General features: G+C 32.3%; 1 protein-coding gene across 1 annotated transcript in view; it reads right to left on the bottom strand.

The window, feature by feature from the left end:
- LOC142333993 (uncharacterized) overlaps positions 1 to 22,625 on the bottom strand; it is a 142,121-nt gene that overhangs the window by 58,550 nt on the left and 60,946 nt on the right. The window contains exon 7 of the mRNA XM_075381659.1: positions 18,912 to 20,004. Within this exon, the coding sequence (XP_075237774.1) occupies positions 18,912 to 20,004 (1,093 nt within the window). The remainder of the gene's footprint in view (positions 1 to 18,911; positions 20,005 to 22,625) is intronic.

The following is a 22,625-nucleotide window of genomic DNA, read 5'->3' on the forward strand; positions in this document are numbered from 1 at the left end:
GCTTTTTTATTACCTTCATATTAAAGAGGAAATATTTAATGTTGTCAAACATCAGTATTAATTCTGAGTTTGAGGAGTAAACATCGGGAGCGATTAGCGTATTGGTGTTTGATAAGTGGTGAAGTGGTCTTATTTTCACGGTGGTGATTGATGGTAATTTTATAATAAAACGGAACAGTATTTTTAGGGAAACTTAACTTTGCGTTCGATGAGAATACATATCAACAGAGGATCTATACGCCGTCTAGTATTCAAAATTTATTATCGGTTTATTATTCCTCATACATTGCTGTTTACGCCAATATCATGCCTAAATGTGGAGTTTGTAATAAAAATATAACCACTAAACATAGTAAAATAGCTTGCACTGTCTGCAAGACATTATATCATGCAAGGTGTAAAAATATGAGGAAAGATGACATTGAATTGTTGATATTCAATAATGAAATTTGGAGATGTGAACATTGTGCCTTAAGCAAAAGAACTAGAAACTGCTGTACAAAGAAACAACTTTACACTTGATGACGTGATGTCCACTATAAATGAATTAAAGAGAGCCCAGAAACGTATGATAAGTGATATGAATGAATCTTCAGACCTCGTGCACAAAAAGATTGATGATAACTCAAAAATAATTGCTGACCAGACACTAAAATTAGAAGAGTATGTTCAACAAATTGAGAATTTGACAGCTGAAAACCATAATCTGTCAACAAGTTAAACAACTTGAGTTCAGACTTGAGGATGCGGAGCAATATAGTCGTAAAAGTATGATAGAAATTAAAAATAATATGTCCGACGGAATCATTGTCAAGTTCGTCAGAAAACGGGATACGGAAAATTTCATGAATAAGAAACGAGATAAAAAATTTATCACTACATTAAACATGGGATTTACAACTGATACTCCGGTATACATAAATGAGTCGCTCTGTCCACCAAGGAGACGGCTATATGCGCTCGATTGGCAGGCAAAAAAGTCTAAAGGTTACCAGTACATCTGGCTACGAGATGGGAAAATACTTATGCAGAAGAATGAGAAAGACAAAGTTGTGCAGATTAGGAATGAAGAGGACTTAAACAAATTACTGTAAGCACACTTATTTATGTTAAAATAAATTTTTATTTCTAATGATCTCTACCAGTTTTAATGAACTGTGAATTTAAAATTCTGTACCAAAACATTAGTAGTCTAAGAAAGAACTTTGATGAATTATTAGTTAATTTATCTAAATTTAAAAACATGCCAGATTTAATTGTTTTATCGGAAATTTGGATAATGTCAAATGAAGTATCTTTATATGAAATAAAAAATTATGATATGATAGCTAATTGCAATGAAGGTTATAGATCAGGTGGAATAATTGTTTATTCAATTCTAAATTGAACTACCGAAGGGTTTCTTTATTTCTGCCTGCATCTGATGCGATTCTTATTGACCTAGTGCACAATGGTATTGAATATACAACACTTGCGCTATATAGGTTACATAGTAAGGATAAGAGGCGCTTCTTAAATGAATTTAATGATGTGCTGTCTAAAATTAATTCTAATAACTGCATAATAATCGGTGACTTTAACTTAAACCTACTTTCCGAATCCCACTTAATAGATGAATATAAAACTATTTATAACAGCCATGGATTTGAATCATTAGTCAATGAACCCACACGACTTACAAGTGGAACATGCATTGATCACTTATTGTCAAGAATAGAAAATAAAAATAATTATGAAATAGTTTCAACTGTGAGTCATTTGCAGATAACAGATCATAGTCTTATAGGTGTCGGGTTATCGCATATCTGTAATGTGTCGCATTCCAATACTATTAAAAATGAGAATAATATGAATGCTATTAAAATTGATTATCATAAATTCATTTCCCTTATTGCTAAAGTAGGCTGGCGTGATGTTTATATACAAAATGATGCGTCAGCAGCTTTTGATATTTCATAAGAAAATTTACTGAAATTATAAACGAATCTAAAACTCAATTAGTCATACAGGGTAAGCAATTCAAAAAATTAAAACCATGGATAACAGATAGACTGTGTGAAATGATTTCAATACGCAATTCATTATACAAAAAAACAAAAGCGCACCCTAATAACGTACATTTAATTAAACATTATAAAACATATAGGAATAAACTTAAAAATAAGATTACATCGGCTAAACAAAATTACTATGATAACATGTTTGACAGATGTAAAGGAAATCCTAAAAAGGAATGGGAAGTAATTAATTCCTTAACCAGTCAAAAAAGAAAAGATAAAGTTATTGAACTAAATAATGGAAATAATAAAAATATCTCTGAACCGTTTCAAGTAGCTAACATATTTAACGATTATTTCATAAATGTTGTAAGTGACTTACGTAAACAATTAAATGAAAGTTGTAACAATACAAATAATGATCTGGCAATTATAAAATGTGAAGTGTCATCAATGTTTGTTGAGCCTGTTTTTAATGCTGAGATTGAAAATATTATCAAAAATCTCAAAAACAATAAATCCCCTGGTATCGATGAAATAGCTAAAAAATTGTTAAATTAGCGGTAGATCATATATCACATGTCTTAACCTTTCTTGTAAGTATAAGCCTCCAATCTGGAAAATTCCCGGACGCTTTAAAAAAAGCAGTAGTAATACCTGTCTTTAAAAAAGGAGATAAAAACTCTGTTACTCAATATATATCAATATCTCTACTCTCTATCTTCTCTAAAATCTATGAGAAATGTATGAAGAACAGATTAATATTGTATCTCAATAAAACTTCTTTTTTTTAGTAAAAACCAATATGGATTTATGGCTGGGAGCAATACTGAAAAGGCGCTCTTAAATTTTACTACCCAAATATTTCAGGGCATAAATGATAAGAAATGTGTGAGTGGTCTATTTTTAGACATAACAAAAGCTTTTGATTGTGTAGACCACAATGTCCTTCTACGCATTCTGTGGATGAGTGGTATTAGAGGTGTTTCATTTGATTGGTTTGAGAGCTATCTGATCAACAGGCAACAGTATGTAAGAATAAAAGGGTGTTTAAGTAACTTTGCTGGGGTAAAATATGGAGTCCCACAAGGATCCGTATTGGGAACCATACTATTCATAATATATGTAAATAGTGTCTGTTTGGCACCGCTTGAAGGTAATGTATATGCGTTTGCAGATGATACTGCCTTGTGTTATGTTCGCAACACCTGGATAGAAGTGGCTGAGGACATGCATTCGGATTTAGATGCACTGCGGTTATGCTTTTCAAATCATTATATGATCTTGAGCGTTGAAAAAACTTTGTATATCAACTTCTGCTTAAAGGGGAAAATAAAATTGCCACTTACAATAAAATATAAATGTAAGAAATGTGTGATAAATAAATCCGACTGTTTAGAATGTAGTAAGATTGAACAACGTGATATTTGTAAATACTTGGGCATTGTGTTAGATAGTGGTCTAACCTGGAAGAATCATATTGCACTATTAAAGCAAAAACTTTTAAGCTATCTTAAGATATTTTATTTTTTAAACAAACTATTTCCAAAAATAACCATGAGAAAACTTTATTTTGCTATTGTGCATAGTCGACTACACTACGGCATCAGCTGTTGGGGAGGAACTTATGTTACAAATTTAGATTCCATAATCAAAATCCAAAAAAGATTCGTTAGAATGATAAGTAAAAAAAGAACTACGAATCATTCTTTGCCAATATTTAGGGAATTGTCTATATTACCGCTACATTATTTATATGTTTATAAAGTAATGAAAATTTTCTTTATCAGAAGTGGTCATAGAGATAGTATGATAACCGAGTACGAACTTAGAAGTAAAAGGAATGTATATGCACCCAGAGCAAATAAAACGACTTATATGAAGTTCTTTTCAAGTACTGCTCCTAGATTGTATAACATACTTCCTAATCATATAAAGACCAGTAGAAACCTAAACACTTTCTTACAGCTACTAAGACGATGGCTAATTAATATTGATGACGCTGAAAGTATGTTCCATGTAATTACATGATTTATGATTACATATATAATTAATTATAATGCTTTACACTATTAGTCTTAACATAGTAATAGATTTTTACATATATAACTTAGCGGGTAGCACTGGATGAAAGGTTTATTAGTAAACATAAATATTTGATGACAATTGATCTTCCCTATACTTAACTGCAGAAAAGATAAGTTTCCACCAGAGTAAATCATGAATTGAACCAAAACTAATCCTCCTATATAAGATAAAACTGTTTACTTTTTCCCCTTACTCAGGTGCCACAAAACGGGCAAGACCCTTGTGGACACCTAATCTTTCATCTTTTACAAATAATATAAATTAAGTATAATTAAGTTAAGTTAAGTTAAGTAATAAATATTAAATTGTATTATAAAACAATGTTAAATTAAGTATGATTAAGTTAAGTAATATTATAATTAGTATTAGGATTACTCCATTAATTATTAATTCTGTAAAAGTGAAAGAAATAAAAAACATCACAATTTTCCAATTAAGGGAGGTTGTAACCTTACTTTCATGACATATTTATTCTCAAAAAGACAGTTACTTTATGTCATCTGCCAACAATAAATCATCTTTGATAGATATGTTCAACATAAAATAATCTGGTTATGTTGTGTTAAAAATGTCTCAGTAGTCATATGAGATTATAATATCTATAAGTGTAATGTTTCAGTATGACAAACTTCTTAGTTAATATTGGCTATTTCCCAGCACAAATTGATTAAACTAATGGGTGAATTTTGATCGCTAATGGTATAACACACAATAAAATGTTATATTAATGTTTGGGCAATTACGAATTTATGTGTTAGTTTTAAACATCCTAGTTCTTCAAATTTTTTCATAGTTTTCATAATTGTGGTAAGGATAGGAATTCCTCGACTAAAACTTTAATTTCCTTTGACTTCTTTAATGATTTATTTATAAATCACTTTAGTTATTTTAAATTATTTTGTAGAATTCACAACAGCAGTAATAAAAATTATGATAACTGAAAAATAACCACAGGACCAAACTTCTTAGTCCAAATTACATTTAATTTGAGTAAGTCTCGAATATATAAATAAGTTAATGTCATCTATAAAATATTAATCAGCTGATTTTAATGAAATATAGATTTAAAACAAATATATCATATTATTCAAATCAATGAATTCGCTTGTGGAATAATAAAGTTATTCTTACTACAGCGATTGATTTTTTTTTTTATTATAATAAATGTGTTTTTGAGGTACCTCTGAAAGAACTGATAATGGAGGAACCTCTAAAAAAAACGAATATAATAATCAATCTTCTATCAATCAATAAAATAAGAATATTTTCCCTCATTTTTCACTGCTAACATGGATTCAATAATTTAAATATTATTTAATAAATACAGTAGAATTTAGAACGTTGGAGTCATCTAGAATTTTATGACAGTACCATAAAATTCTAGATGACTCCAACATTTAGATATTTATTTTATTTCATTTATTTATTATAAATACAATTGCTATCAACTGCAGCAAAGATTCCTGGGGTCTTGTACAGGTACTTTGGTGGATTTCTTGGCCCTAATACTTGTGCAGTACACAGAGGAGTCATACTGCTAAGTACATTCTTAATGTAATTAGGGCGATGATAGATTTAATTTTTGTCCAGGAAATGTAAAACGTGTACAGGTCCCCAGTGCTGTACAGTATTTTTTTCAGATCTTAATAGAGCAATAGAGGACTCTGTGCAGAACTGTATGCAATCGTTCAATTCTGTAACATGTTAACATAAATTAAATAAGTTATCAATAATAAATTAAATAATTCATATAATAAATTGGAACCAGTAGACCAAAGAGAAAAAAAATGGTCTAATTGTACTTAATCATAAATTATGAATGTGAATATAAATAACACATTAAACAACTGTTCATGTGACTGTATCATGGCAGATTTTATAAATAATAAATACAAATTATTATTAATCATACTACTATACGCTGTATGGCCAATCACAAAATTTTAGGGAAACAATGAAAATCACTTATGCACCCATTTTATGGAATAAATTTCAAGAACACAGCAAGCAAGATAGACAGGACAATTTAAAAAGAATAAACAGAATGGAGATAAATTGGTTAAGTCAACAGGATGGGAAGGAAAAATGAAGAAAAACAGCGTTGGAGTAAACAATAATTATTCAGAAAATAATGGAAGAAATGGCATAAGATCATTTCACCTGAAGGAAGAGCAAAAATATGTGCAAAGAACTGTCTTTACTAATGATATAATAACTGCTAACAGAATGAAAATGAAGCCAAAGGACTTTTTTTAAATACACGTGTACAGGCCAACTAGTCAATATAATGGCAGTGATGATGATGATGCAGTTGCAGTAATGTACAAACAGGTAGAAAAGAATATGCAAGAGGTATCGACTGTTTTAAAATAATGGAAGATTTGAATGCTGTAATAGATGAAGGAAATATTAACAATCTGGTTTAAAATCTATAAGATTGTGTGCATGGAAATCACCATGCTGAAGTTAGTTTTCATTTGTAAACATTTTGTCATGTTAGCCTGTATTTTTTATTGTTTGTTTTTTTATGATGTTCACATTGCTTTAGATTGTTTCAAGCTTTTAAACAAGTTGTTCATTGAGGTTAGTGCTGCCCACCTTTTATTATTGTTCTGAGATAAATTTAGCTGGACTGTAATAGTTTTGTTCGCTTTCAAGGTACTGTTCACATGCTCTTCCTCAGCATCTTGACTGTGGCCATAATACTGAACTCACTATGTATGTTATAATTTCCATAAGCTGTATTATGACATCCTGACCCCCATAAGCCTTGTGACGATCCTGGTCGCCACACCACCCCAAATTACCATAATAAATTGTAATTTGGGGGTGATGTATTATGACAATAAAGATAGGTCTTCACAAAATACATTTCTTTTAAGTTATTGTGAAATAATGCTTTTCAAAAGAATTAGGGCTACAACTCATAGCCACGAGAGTAAAAAGTACAAAATTAAATATTTTGTTAGGAAGAATGATAGAGTGATCTTCTTCCAATTTGTCAGAAAGCATTTTTAAATGTATTGTGTATAAGTTGATCAAGAATTCAATTTCTTACTAAAAGTTTTGTTGAAGCAGGGAATGCACCTGTTGAAAACAGGGGTTATGATCATACTCACAAAAATTTGAGGCCAAAAAAGGAATCTCTGATTTCATTCCTTTCTAAATTAACATGCACTGAACTACTTTACTGTTGTTCACAAATTGGAAGGCAACATCTTCCATCAGAGCTCAATATTCCTAAATTACATAAAATGTATTGTGAGTACATAGAAGACCTAAACTTAAAATCAAAGAATGCTACTTTAGATTTATTTTAACAACGTATTTAATATTAGTTTTGGAAGTCCACAGGTAGATACTTACTCAACATACTTAGAAATTAATGAAAAAATCAAAATTGAAAAAGATGTTGACAATAACAATCATATTGCAGGGTGGAAAATAATCCATAAACGGAAAACAAAATCATTTTATTCACAGTTAAAAGAGAAAAATTCTGGTGTCAAGGTTCTGTCATTTGATTGTCAAAAAACTTACCGTTCCCAAAGATACCACATCAGAAGTCTTACTACAAGAGACAGTGCTATTTTTACAATTTTACAATAGTCCAGGGTAGTTCAAAAGATCTCATTAATAGAGATGCATGCTTTGTGTGGACTAAGAACATCCATGAAAAAGGATCAAATGAGATAGCATCATGTCTCTATCAAAAACTGAATTCTCTGGATTTTAGTGGAATTTAAAAATTAGGCTCTTTGTTGATGGTTGTGGGAGAAAACAAAAATAAGATTATTACTGCAATGTGCTCTAGTTGGCTTTTGGATGTTCCTACAAATTTTGAATCGGCTGAATTAATATTTCCAGTAAGGGGGCCATAGTTTCATTTCTCTTGATGGAGCTTTTGGTCTCTCTACAGCAGAAATTAATAAAAAAAACCGAGTTATTGAGAACCCAGATAAGTATCTGAAAATAATTGGAAAGTAGGCAAGGATGGCAAACGTTGGCAGTGCTGAATGTCAAGTATATGACTGGAAAAAAGAGGTGGACACCACTTTTAAGTCGTGAGTTCTCAGCACTTCCAGTTTGCACCATATAAACGCTATTTCCTTAAAAGGTCTAAATTTAGCAAATCAAATTTTTTGGTAAGGAAAAGAATTCTATTACTATGAGATTGTCTTACTTCAGATTTATTACCAAAATGGGTAAGCAAGTGAAGGACATGAACCCAGACCTAATTTTACCAAATGAAAGGGGAATTGTCTATGCAAAAAAAAAAATTCTGATGATAAAATACTGCTTGACATTTTACAGAAAACTGGCATGAAAATTCTGAACCGGACTTTTATAAAACCCTAATTCCTAAGAACTTTTCAATTGGTCATGTTGATGCAGAAGGTTCAGAAGAGAACTTTTGTGAATATATGGAAGAATCTCCAGAATTTGTTAAAATTTTTTAACAGAATTAATAGTAGTTTTATAAGTTTTTTAATTATATAATAAAAGTTTTGTTCTTTATTTATTTTTTCATAGATAATAAAAACATTTTTCATTTATATATATTAGTTTCATAATTTTATTGTAACTCACAACCTTACAGCATTAATCTCTTAATTAAAGTAATGATTTTAATTAAATTAAAATTCTGATATTTCAATTCCATTAATTCAATTTTCTTATGGTAAATGCAATTTAATAATTTTATTAATATAAAGAGTTAAGTTAGGAAATATTTCAAGGTATAAAACGTAGTGGGAGTGGTGATTGGCATTGGTAGTTACCAGGGAACATTGAGAGAATAGACATTCATCACTCAATGTAATCTGCACAGAGTTCAATACATTATGTGGTTAAAGTCATATACTAAAATTCATTGAATATTATTTCAGTCTAATAAAAATCATCATTTATTAAGTTTGTTAATATTGGGTTTTGTATATATACTTTCTAAAATTTTTGGTGCTGAAACCTGGGAAGTAAGGTTCAATTCGTGAAACTAAATTATTTTTATGATTTCAAAACATTAATCATCAATACTAATACGTACGGTAAAACATTGTGTGTATTTAACATGTAAGGTTAAAAAAGGATTCATTAGTTATGCTTAAAAACTTTATGCATGTTGTAGCAACAGAGAACAACCGGATAATCTTGTCACCGATGAAGTAAGCCACCGGCTTATCGCCTGCACATATAAGTAACTCTTCCAGTTATATCGGTGCATTCCTTTCCTATTTACATAAATTAATCTAAGTTCCTTACCTCATCCATAATTACTGTTCTGATGATGTTTATCATCCTATGTTTGCAATCTTCTGTTATTGTTTACTTGTTAATGCGTTAAATTATGTTTAGTCACATAAACACGCAATTGAATCAGTGAAAAAATATTTATTTTATAATGCAACTAAATTTATGTTACAACCTCGAATTCTTTTGTCGTACTATAAGGATATATTTAATCTCTTGTTTAAACCGTTGTTCATGTTACTGTTTTATGATTTTTCAATTTAAAAGTCGATTTTATTTTCTTTAAGTATATTTTTGTTGGTTAAGATGGATCAATTAGTCAGAAAATGTGGTCTTATAAAGGCTAAAATCACATGATTTGGAAAGTTTATGAATATGTACATATGAGAATCAAAAATATATGTGCAATTACCAATGTGTTTAGACAGAATTAAAGAATGCTGGGAGGATGAATTCAATAATAATTAAGATAAAATGGAAAATTTAGATAAAAAAACTAAATCTGATGAACAGATTCAAGGGAACTGTTAGAATTTGAGGATTCTTATTTTGGAATTATTAATTAGTAAATTTCACCCTGACTCTAATCAAACATCTTTCATTACTAAAACTTAAATCACAGTTTTAGTCACAAAATTCAGTTTAAGTTAAACTTCACCAAATAAAAATTCCTACATTCTCTGGAAAATATGAAGACTGGATAGGTTTTTGAGAATTATTCAATGCTATTGTTGATAAAAACCCTTCACTTGGTGATGTTCATAAGTTATTTTTTGAAACAATCCGTAAAGACAGAACTGCAACTAATTTAATTGATTCCATTGAGTTACCAGTCAAAATTATAAAAATGCTTGGCAATTACTCACTGATCATTTTCAAAATGAACATGTAATAATCGAGTGTCATTTGAAGGCATTATTTGATTTTCCAAAAATGGATAGGGAATCTTCAGCTGCATTAAGAAAATTGTTAAGATTCTATTAATATTCATCTTAGAACATTAAAAACACTTAAGGTGTGCTAAGTACTTTAAAATATTAAAGTATAAACAAGGTGTGGCAATCACATGCTCCAACTAGGTTACAAAATAACCTTTTATTCAAGATTCAATCAAATGTGTTATATGTTCAGATGCCCATAAGATATTCAGCTGCCCTGAAATCAGTTAGCTAGATCCAACTGCTAAACTGAATAAGGTCAAGAAGTTAACTCTTTGTTTTAATTCTTTAAGAGCAGGACATCCACTCAAGGATTGTCATGTAATCAGTAGTTATAAGATATGTAGTAAAAAACATAACACATTATTACATAATAAAAATGACAGTTTTAAGCTAGTATATGTAAAAGAAACTCTGACTAAGCAACTAATTGTAATTCACAGACAGACAATGAAAATTCAATTGTAGTGAGCCACACCTCAAATATTAAAACCCAGTCTCTGCTCTCAACTGGATTTACAGAAGAGGCTGATTCAGCAGGCTCTTTTATGATTTGTAGAGCATTATTAGATCCAGGCTCTTCTATTAATATTACGTCCGAATCATTATGCCAGCAACTTAAGTTGCCTCGCAAAGTGCAAATATTGATGGTGTTGGAAATATTAATACAAAATCAAAAAATTCTGTTGTCGCCTCAATCAAATCTAGGTATTTGAATTATCAAAATCAATTAGAATTTGTTTTTTTTTTTTAAATTACTGATATTTTGTCTACTTCTATAATTGATATTTCTGATTTGGCTATGCCAAGGAAATTATTCATGGCTGGTCCATCATTTAACAAACCAGCTAATGTTCAGATACTAAGATACTAGATGTTGAGATATTTTACGGACTTCTTTGTGTAAGCCAAATTAAATTGAAGAGTGGACATCCTATTCTTCAGAAAATGGTTTTAGGCGGATTGTTTCAGGCAGGTTACCTGGGAATTCCCCTACAGCCAATATATTCTTTTGCACAATGATAAAAATGATAAATTGAGAATTTTTGGAATATAGAAGAAATCAATAAGGAAAGAGCAATCACTGAAGAAGAGGCAATTTGTGAAAAATTGTTTACTGAAACAGTCAAAAGAACTGTAAGTGAAAGATTTATATCACTTCCAACTAGACTTCGTCCTTATTTCTGAACCCACAACAGAACGATTGTCACCAGTGACTGGCACACGAATGTAGATGGAGATACAGCTACACAGGGTATCACGTTGGGCTGAATGAGATCAATCCGTAGGGGTTACATGCTGGTGATGTTGCTCGGAGCACTGGATATGCTGATGCTGAATAATGAAGATGTCAGGACTTTAGTGGGTAGATGTGCGGGATCAACAATTGACATAACTGTGATTCCTGAAAGGTTGCTATCACGTGTGATTTATTGGAGAGTTATGGTCAAGGAATTAACTAGTGATCACCGTGTAATCCAGTTTATTTACAACTCGGAAATCCGGTAAATAGGACTGCAGGACAAAATTGGAAGCTGACAATTGTTCAGATTTCAGCCTTCTCTGAGGTGGTAATAGACAGCAGATAAAATTGGGATCTGGAGGATTTTCTTCAGATGTTGAAAGAAGAAAATATTTTCTGGCCACAGTTCAAACAAGTGAGACGCAAAGTACACTGGTGGTCAAGCACATTGGTGACCTGCATATACCAGTATGACGCAAAGTTCAACATGCAAGAAAGAGACACCCAGTTGAAGTCAAAGGAGTGGGGGCGGAATATAAAATGGCTAGAAAGATACTATGTGCTACCATTAAAAATGCAAAACAGGAGGCATGGAGGAAATTAGTACTAGATCTAAATGATGATCCTTGGGGGAAAGCGTACCAGATCTTGATGAAACAATTTGGTGTGCCTCTTCCCTATTAACCAGAGTGCAGACACTATGAGCCATCCAGAGTCTTTTCCTAACAGAAGAAGTGGAACACATGTTCATCGAATGCAATGAGGTGAGGAGATTCACTATAGAGGAGCTCCAATGAGCAGTTACTTGCATCAACGTCAATAAAAGCCCAGGCCTGGATGGGGTTCCAGGAAAATTACTTAAAGGGTTGATGATGGCGCATCCTTAGTTTGTTTTAGAGGCTTAATAAAGTGTTGGAGAGAGGAAGTTTCCCTGTAACATGGAATACTCATTTTGATATGTACGCCTATTATGACCAACCAAGCTCCTATCTACAGGTCAATAAGTCTGTTACCTACGATAGGCAAACTATACGAAAGAGTCATTGAGGAAAGAATCTTGATGGAATTGGAGAATTCAGGAGGACTTTCACCTTCACATGTTGATTCATTAAAGGAAAATCTACAGTCAATGATTTATGTGAAGTGAAGAACTGGGTGGACAGGTGTAGGGCAGGTACCTGGAGGAAGAGAAAGATTCCCTTACTGGTCCTCCTAGACATACTCAATGCTTTTAATAGCATTCCAAGATGGTTATAATGGTGAAGCTAAGAAGAAGGAATATAAGTTCTTATTTGGTGGCCATGATAAGTAGTTTTTTACATGAATGAGAACTGGTAAGAGACGACAGATGGAGAAGTCCGGTTCCAGATGCAGGGAGGGTGATGCAAGGATCCGCCTTGAGCCCCTGCTCATGAATGTTGCATTTGATGGGATACTGATGATAGGAGTACTGGGAAATGTGTCCCTAACTGCATATGCAGATGACCTGACAGTATTGGTGACAGGTCATTCAAAAGATGTTGAGTCTGCTGCAAATACAGTGGTTAGACAGATAAGCTCCTGGCTTAGAATAAGGGGATTAGAATTGGCTCCCCAGAAGTCACAACTTGTTTCGGTGGTAGGCCGTAGGAAAATACGCCAACTAGGTATAAATGTTGATGAAGTATGTATTAGGATGATACCCCACATAAAATATCTGGGAGTATGGAATGTGCAGTCAGAAGTGTTCAACAAACAATTGGAGGAAATTTTAGTGAAGACGGAATGAACCATTAATTCACTGGGATGCCTTATGGGGTCCAAATTTGGGACCAAGGGCTGCAAAGCGTAAGCTCCTGATGGCAGCCGCTATGGATATAATTTTATTTGCTATACCAATGTGGTGCAGTGCATTAGCCAAGAAAAGGAATGTGAAGCGACTGACCTCACTGCAAAGGAGAACCACATTACAGATAACGACAGCATATAGAACAATGTCGGCAGCAGCGGCAAGTGTGTTGGCAGGAGTGCCTCCCATTCATCTTGTAGCCCAACACAGGAAAAGAATATATGAAGGTATGATGATGCTAAACCCTTCCTATGGCAACAGTGGCAGAGGGCTTGGAAGAGTCACACACTGGAGGATGGACACGAAGAATGATACCGCAATTACAGCCATGGCTGGGAAAAGGTCATGGTGAAGCGAGTTATTATGTTGCACAGCTTCTCTCCATCAATGAAGAATTTGGTGAATATTTACACAGATTTGGGAAGTGAGAGATGCCCAACCGTATATATTCTGTGGCCTGATAGATTCACCTTACCATACATTTTATGAACTTGACAGATGGATCGCATGTAAAGAGAGAGAGAGCAGGCTTTGGATAGATAACGCCTGAAAACACTGTAAGCTACAAGCTTACAAGGGATGGTAGAATGGAATGCTATAGACGGTTTGGTCAAAAAAATTCATCGGAGGAAATAAATAGAGTTTTGTGACTGGAACAGGAAACAGCAAGTATTAACTATTACTGTGGTGAGGCCAAGGAACAGTAAAGCTGAGCCCGGTTATCCCACCTCAGTGATTTGAGGCAGGCGAATGAGGTGAATAAAAGATCCGCCCCGCCCCCCGCCCGAGTGAGTATTGCTTGAATGCTGATCTGACCCAGGGGAGCAGGAGAAGAAATCTAATATTTCAGAATTAGGTCTATCTAAAGAAATAGCTTTAAGATGATTTAATAAATTAGAAAAATGATTATCAAAAATCCTGATCTTAACAAACAACAATGTAAATTTATGAAAGAATATGAAGAATTAAATGACGTGGAGTTAATTAACTTAGATAATATAAGCAACTGCATTACTTTATTCCTCATCATTATGTTATTAAAAATGACAGTACTACAACAAAGTTACGTGTGGTATTTGATGCTTCATGTAAAACAGAGAGTAATTTGTCTGAATAATTGTTTTATTAATGGAGCTGTGGTTCAAAAAGATTTATCTTCAATTGTTACTCTACTTCATTGTTTTATTAATGGAGCTGTGGTTCAAAAAGATTTATTTTCAATTGTTACTCTACTTCAAAAGCATTTATATGTAATGATTATTTTTTTCTGTTTAGCCTCCGGAGCCACCGCATAAGGTATTACTTCAGAGGATGAATGTAAATGAAGTGTAGTCTTGTGGAGCCTCAGGTTGACCGTTACTGAGATTTATGGTTAATTGAAACCCAACCATCAAAGAACACTGGTATCCACTATCTAGTATTCAAATCTGCATAAAAAGTAACTGTCTTTACTCGGATTTGCACCTTAGAACTCTTGACTTTGAAATCAGCTGATTTGTGATGACAAGTTAACCACTAGACCAGCTTGGTGGGCTTATATGTAATGACTTCCAATATTGAAAAAAATGTATTGGCAGGTATTGTTAATTCCTGAAGAGACTTATTTTCAATTGATATTTTGGTGAGAAAATTCTAGCCAGCCTATTAATGTACACACAGATTACAAACTCTAATTTATGGCAAAACATCTACACCAAACTTAGCAACAAGGACATTGAAACAATTAGCAACAGACAATTTATACTTATTTGATTATGCAGTAGATCAAGCAATGGAAAATTTTTACGTTGATGATATTCTAACTAGAGCTGATTCACAGGAAGAGGCAAGGGAATTAGAAAGACAGCTAATAGGATTATTAAGAATAGGATTCAACTTAAGAAAATGGTGTGCAAATGATGACAAACTAGTAGAACAAGTACCTCCACAACAGTCACAATTTACAGACTACAGACATAACAATAAAAGCTTAGTGATTTACTGGCACTCAGAATCAGACACATTTCAGTATACAATTAACTTAAATTTACAAATCACAAATAAAATTATTAAGAGAATTATATTATCAGAAGTTTTTCAAAACTTTTTGATTCATTGGGTTTAGTTAATCCAGTTATATTGAAGGCAAAAATTATCGTTCCAGAATTATGGAAGCTTAAGTTAACTTGGGATGAAAGCATTCCAATCCCATTCACAATGATTGGTTACAATTTAGCAACTCTCTTGCTTGTCTTACTACTCTGAGAATCCAAGACTTATTCGTTGTAAACGAAATTGCAAACTTTGAACTACACTCATTTTCGCTTCTGAATTAGGATACGGATCTTGCATTTATCTGAGAAGTGAAGACAAATTTGGAAATATCAGTGTGTTGTTAGTGTGTTCCAAAACACAAGTAGCCCCTAACAAGAAGATCACAATACCTAGGTTGGAATTACGTGGTGCAGCTCTGGCTGCCAGATTGGCAGAGAAACCATTATTTTCTTTGAAATTTGAAAACATAAAAAGGTATTTCTGGACTGATTCAACTATAGTTTTGTCTTTGCTTGCATCAAAGTCATCGAACTGGAGTACATTTATATCAAATAGAGTTGCAAAAATTCAATGACTATCAAATGTAGAAGGTTGGAGACATGTTAAGAGAAAATCCAGCAGGTATTGCTCCCCATGGGGTCACAACTGAAATGCCTGTGAAATCATTGTGGTCGAAGGCCCCTGATTGGTTATAGGAAAAAAGTATGTGGGAGTTGGGTGAGAACATTCAATTTTATGCAGATGATGAACTTCCTGATCATAAACAAACATTTAATGTACGTATAACTACAGAAAGTCAAATTGCAGTTCACCCATTACTAGATAAATACTCAGATATTCAGAAGCTTCAAAGAGTTATTGCTTATATATTAATATTTTGTCATAGTTCAAGAAACACTCAGCAAAATAATCGTATGGTCCATTAACTAACCAAGAACTGAATAAGGCAGAAATAAAGATATTTCCGATAATACAATGGGAACATTTCCCTGATGAATATCAATCCTTAAAAAATAAGAAATATTTCTCAAATAAGAGCAAAATCATTTCACTAACTCCTTTCTTGGATGAACATAATGTTATTAGAGTGGATGGTAGACTTCAAAATTCAGAGTTCTCATTCGATAAAAACATACAGTAATACTACCAGAGAAATCAAGAATCATTAGTCATCATTAAATCTGAACACTTTAAACAACAATTATATGCAGGACTGCTTGCACTACTTGCAGCAATTCATGTAAGGTATTGGCCAGTAAAGTTTGGTGGCTTTGGGAGGCTGGGGTAAGATCATTCAATTACCATATTGTCTGTATTGCTGGTAAACTATTTTATGTAGGATAGAAGGTTGTTTAAATTCCCGACCTCTCACCCCAATCTCTTCCAATCCTTCAGATTTCAGTCCATTCACTCTTGGGCACTTTTTAATTGGTCAGTCAACCAATAACAGATGTTCATGAAGAAGATGTTGCTGGTATCAACTCGAACAGGCTTATGAGATGGATGAATTAAGCAGATTACTCAAAATTTCTGGGATAAATGGCAGAGTGCATCACCGAACTTCAATCCAGGGTGAAGTGGAAGCAACTGTATCATAACATTCAAGTTGATACTCTTGTGTTAATACATGAAGATAATTTACCAAAACTGAAATGGAAATTAATGCATATTATTGAAACAGTGTCTGGTCCTGCTAGCTAGGTCAGAGTGGTCAAAATAAAACTCAAAACCAAATCTTTAAGAGATCTGTATACAGTGTGCCAACTCCCAATCAGTGACAATAATAAATAGATGATATTCTTGTATATTTATGTTATTTTAGCTTTCATTTCTTGTTTCTATAAATTTGTAACTATTATTGTGTTCAAAAGCAGTAAATCCAGATGTGATGTTTTTCTTTTTCAACTAATAATGTTATGTTTTCAAGGGGCATATTAATTTAGGAAATGTTTCAAGGAGTAAAATGTAGTGGGAGCTGACAAGAGTGGGGATTGGCATTGGTAGGCGAATATTGAGAGAACTGACATACATTATTCAAGTGTAATCTGAACACAGTTCAATACATTATTCAATTCATTATGCAGTTAAAGTCATATGTTAAGATTCAATATATACTGTTTCAGTGTAATAAAAATTAACATTTTTAAGTTCGTTAATATTGGGTATTGTATATGTTTTTGGATATATACTTCCAGCCCTAATATACAGTTTAAAAACACATTTCTTCATTATAAAGTAAGCTAGATTTAACTAACTAAACCAGCAATCTCCAACTACCTTAGTTGCAAAGTAAGCAATATCCAGTTTTTTTGCAAAACCAACTATCTCAAAAATTATATTTTTCAGCATACATTCTCAGCTAGCATTCTTAATGTTATAGAGTATTAATAGACATTTCAAAGAATTCCACCTCAGAAAAATACCTAAAAACGATTTTGGTCTCCTTGTAAAACTTACTTCACTGGAGATTGTTGGCTTTGCTTTTAGGCACCTCAACTGTGCCCCAGTTCTAGTAAAAATGGTCCTATGGAGATGTTATTTTGTATTTTATAATAGAAGAATTAAAAGTACTTCAAAATGGGGGAAAATTCTTTACTTTTCCTTGAAGTGGTATTTGTGAATCAAAGGACTGTAATAAGGATAGGGGTATTTGATAAAATAAGATAAACGTTTGTGATTGACTGACAAAGGGCATAATTTCTTGACTGACAGAAATTTTTGCTGATGAGACGGTTGTAAAGTACAATGAGGGAAGTGATGAAGTCATGGAGGAAGTGGCCAGTGAAAAAGGAAGAAAGAAAGCAGGTCAAATGCAATTCCTAAAAAATGTAGCTGACATTATGATTTTTAAAAAGAATTATAAGCAGGTCCTGCAGAAAGTTAGAGAAACTGAACAGATGACCCACTTGCGGATGCAAAAAGGTGATGAAAATAATTTCTGATTACTTCCCAAAGAAGGCAAAGCTAAATTAGCAAAATTTTTCAAGCTAGTGTGGTTCGATGGGACTACCTGAGGTTTCATAATAAGCGAATATTTTATTAAACATTTATAGAAAGACTAATTTTCCCTTTATTAAGTCATAATATTTCAAATCCGTTAAAGAATACAAAAGATTATGTATCTGAAAGAGGAAGGAATATCAGGGGAATTGATGTTTTTTGGGAAAGGAAGTACAGTAAAGCATTTTGCCAGTTAGTACGCTGTAATAAAAAGAAAAATATTTAATGGATAGTAATATTCAAGCGCTAAAGTATCTTAAACCTGACAATTGATGCTAATGTGATGTCATACGCTGAACTGTTTTGCAAGATAATGTCTTGGATTAATTTTATTGATGCCAATAACAATAAGCTAACAAAAGGGCAGTGATGAAACGAAATAATTTAATATTTCTTAAGGAGCAAAATGTCACTTATCAAGAAAACTCTACCTCACGACTGATGCAATAATCCTTGCAAAAATAAAAAAATAAAACAATAGTAGATAATTTAAAAAAAAATTTTTTATAAATAAATTAACACAAAGAAAACCTAACGATTACTAAAACCTAACACGAAAGGTTCACTAACAACAACGGTAGGTGGTGGTGGTGGTGGTGGTGGAAGTGGTAGTACACGTGGTCCAGCTGATAGAGATGATGATGAAATATTATTTAAATTATGAATACTATTATTAAGAAGATGATTTGAATAATTTGAATTTAAATGTTGTGATGATGAATAAGGCATTAATAATGGTAAGGGAATTGGAGTTATTGATGGTGGAGATAATGGACGAAGTCTCATCGGTGCAAATACAGTGCATTTATGTTTACGTAAATTACCATTTTGGGTGAACGTTTTTAAACATAAATGACACTTATATGGACGTTCACCTGTATGTATTCGTATATGCACAGTTAATGTACTTGAATTTGTAAACTGTTTGTTACAATCAATGTAAGGACATACATATGGTTTTTCACCGGTATGAATTCTAACATGTTTAACTAAATCTGATTGAAGAACAAAACCTTTTTCACAATAGGAACAGTTAAATGTTTCCCCATTATGACCGCGTATATGTGCTAAAAAATAATCTTTTTTTGCAAATGCTTTCGAACAAATATTACAAAAAAATTTCTTATTATGCATTTGAATGTGATAACTAAATTCTATGAATTCATGAAAAATTAAATTACATTTTTTACATTCAAATATTTTATCTAAACGTTTCCTAACACTATTTGTAAATTTTTTACGTTTCTTCTTTTTACATAAATTATTTACTATATGATTACGTAAATTAAACGGTCCAACAAAACTTCTGCGGCACACTTTGCAAGAAAAATTCATCCCTTTAACACCATCTACACAATTCTTATGAAAATGCTCATAAAAATCTGCATCATTTTGAAACTGTTTTTTACACAGATTGCAGAATGAATTTGATGTTATAAATATTGCTGGTGAATTGTTACTTGAATTTATTTTATTTGACGGTGTTGTCGATGATGAAGACGAAGGTGATGCCATCTCATTAGAATTTATCGATGGAGATTCTTGTTCATCTAATCGTAATCTTTTGTTATTCACCTTGTCATCGTCTTCTTGTTTCAAGTCATTCTCTTCATCATCATCAGGTATCTAAAATAAGAAAGTAACACCACTTAAAGCTAACAACATTAAACTACATTTGTTTTATTAAATTTAAAAAAATTAAGTTTGCCTTCTATTGTAGCAAGCAATTTGATCTTAACTTTATTCAGAAGGTCCCACTTCAAATCCTGGTCAGGCTTGACTCTTTTTTATGCTATAAAAAATCTGCATATCATATCCCCATGCACTCAACCTTACAAACGGTCTTAAACCAACAAACTGAATTAATTGTTTAAAAAAGAGGCTTTAGCAGGTCACAATGCATAATGCACTCTCAGAAACTTGTGTCTATAAATAAAAAAACGCAAAAGGGATAATAGATTCTGGCTGAATTCTGTGACAGTCACTTCAGCACACCATGGTTCAGAGCCCAGTAAGAACGTTTCTTATCTGATGGATTATTTTTGGGTTTTTGTACTTGAGTTAACACTATTTATTTGTTAACAGAAAAACAACTTTCTAATAATATCATAACTCCTATTCTGCTATGTTTTTGTGACTCAAAATGGCAGCCCTTAGAAAACCGACAGATTCACAATTAACCTAGGAACATAGAATCGCAATATAAAAACATGCTTATGTTAAATGTCATCAGAAAATTTATCAATATGTTAAATAAATTTAAAAGATGTTATCTTATTAAGTGATTTATGGGATCACATTACACATAAAACTGATTAAACATCAAGGAAAAATATTATACATAAAGTTAACTAGTTAACTACATTACAATATATATAAATATGATGTATTTTATAATAAAAATATGATTAAAAATAAAATACTGTAAAGGTAATCAATGGACGATGGTAACAGCTTATAAATTGCAATCCTCGGGTGCAGAAAACACTGATTAAAAGAAACAGACAACTTAAATGTATAAAAAAAAACTTCACAGACTAGAAAATGCTAAGTCATAATGTGTCTGTTATATAAGCCAAGTGAGATTTCCACTTTTTCACATAATGATAACCCATATTAATCTGGTCAGGGAGGAAGGCTGCACTTTCATCTTGGATGAGATCTGTTCTGTCCCTGTAAATTCTTGAAATTCAATCTAGTCCCCAGACTAGGTTAGATCCCATGGTTTGTTGCTTTTATCAGTGTAGAGTTTTTCTTCATGCATGGAGTAGCTGAACCAGGTGTCAGCAACAAGGAAAGGAAAATTACCTGAAACTAATTAGTGTGCCCTGACTGGGTCATTCCATATCAAATTAATGAAAATAAATGGACTTCTAAGATTCATGTCCGGTAATTCAAATAAAATTAACAGGTTTGGCTCTACCCATGAAGTCTATGATGAGTTCAATCACCACCACTGTTTGTACCATATCAAACAAATGCAGCACACAGCATCAGTCACTATCTTGTTAGACTGCAAACTAAACTCCTACTGTTCTATACAAAGTAGAACATAAAACAAGATTTAATGCTGCCAGCAGTTGCTAATCCTAGCAGACTATATGATCGACATGCTTCCTTAAGAGATATGTAAATCAATTCCTCTGCTCTCTTCAACTGGGGCATATTCCCTGGAGAAATTTTTGGCAGCTGACAAAAATCCATTTCTGAGAGGAGGGGGAATTGATTTACATATCTCTTAAGAAAGCAAGCCGATCATATAGTCTGCTAGAATTGGCATTGTATGCTGAATTTGTTAGATATGGTACAAACAGTGGTGGTGATTGAATTCAATCGTAGACAGATAACTGTGGTAAGAGATAATTAAGGCCATCATGTTAAAAGAGATTTTCTAAGCTAGAAGCAAGATCATTTTTTGCTGCCACACACTATTGCTCACAGAGGTTGCCTGCAAAGATGCATATTCTGGTTGAGAAATGATTCAGCAGGTTCATGATAATAACGTCTGACAAATTTTGGTGAGGCGAGCCTCAGCAATTTAGCTATGCAAAGACATTCTCATTCTTTGCTGATGATGAAAGGTTGTATATATAACGCTTTTGTTAATATGAATAAGATGCACAAAATTAAATAAGTCTTTAAATAGTAAGAAAACATCACACGTAAGTTTAGCTCGCTTTATGAATATTTAAAAAAATATTTGTAACAATTATGTACAATTTACATTAACATTATTTTTTTGTATTTTATTAACAAAAAGCTGACAACACAGTTGTAGGACTTTCCTGTCACATGGCTTATATACATATACACACAACTTACTTTAAGATATTTATCATTTTGTTTAAATATATTTTTTATTTAATTAATTCAATGATACTAACCAAAGTACATGCGCATACTGTATTTCATTCATACAGGTGTGGTGGTACTACTGGCCATTTTAAATACTTTTTTATATGTTTAGTACTTCTTATTTTTTTAGCTTCATTCTTTTATCTACTGTTGACGCGCTTCAGAATATCTTAGCAGAAATAATAATACTATCGTCTTAACAACAACAATTTTAACTTTCTTACACTTTTTATTTAACTCACCTATGTCATCACAACATAGCAGACGACTACAACAGTTGTATGTCAGTGCTACATTAGTGTTCCTTTTTTCTTTTTTTTTTTTTTTTTTGGGTGGGCGAAAAACGCCTGTGCTTTATCATCACCCGGAATTTTTTTAATAAAAAGGTAAAA

The sequence above is a fragment of the Lycorma delicatula genome, chromosome 13 (assembly GCF_047948215.1).
Source record: "Lycorma delicatula isolate Av1 chromosome 13, ASM4794821v1, whole genome shotgun sequence".
Taxonomy (NCBI): domain Eukaryota; kingdom Metazoa; phylum Arthropoda; class Insecta; order Hemiptera; family Fulgoridae; genus Lycorma; species Lycorma delicatula.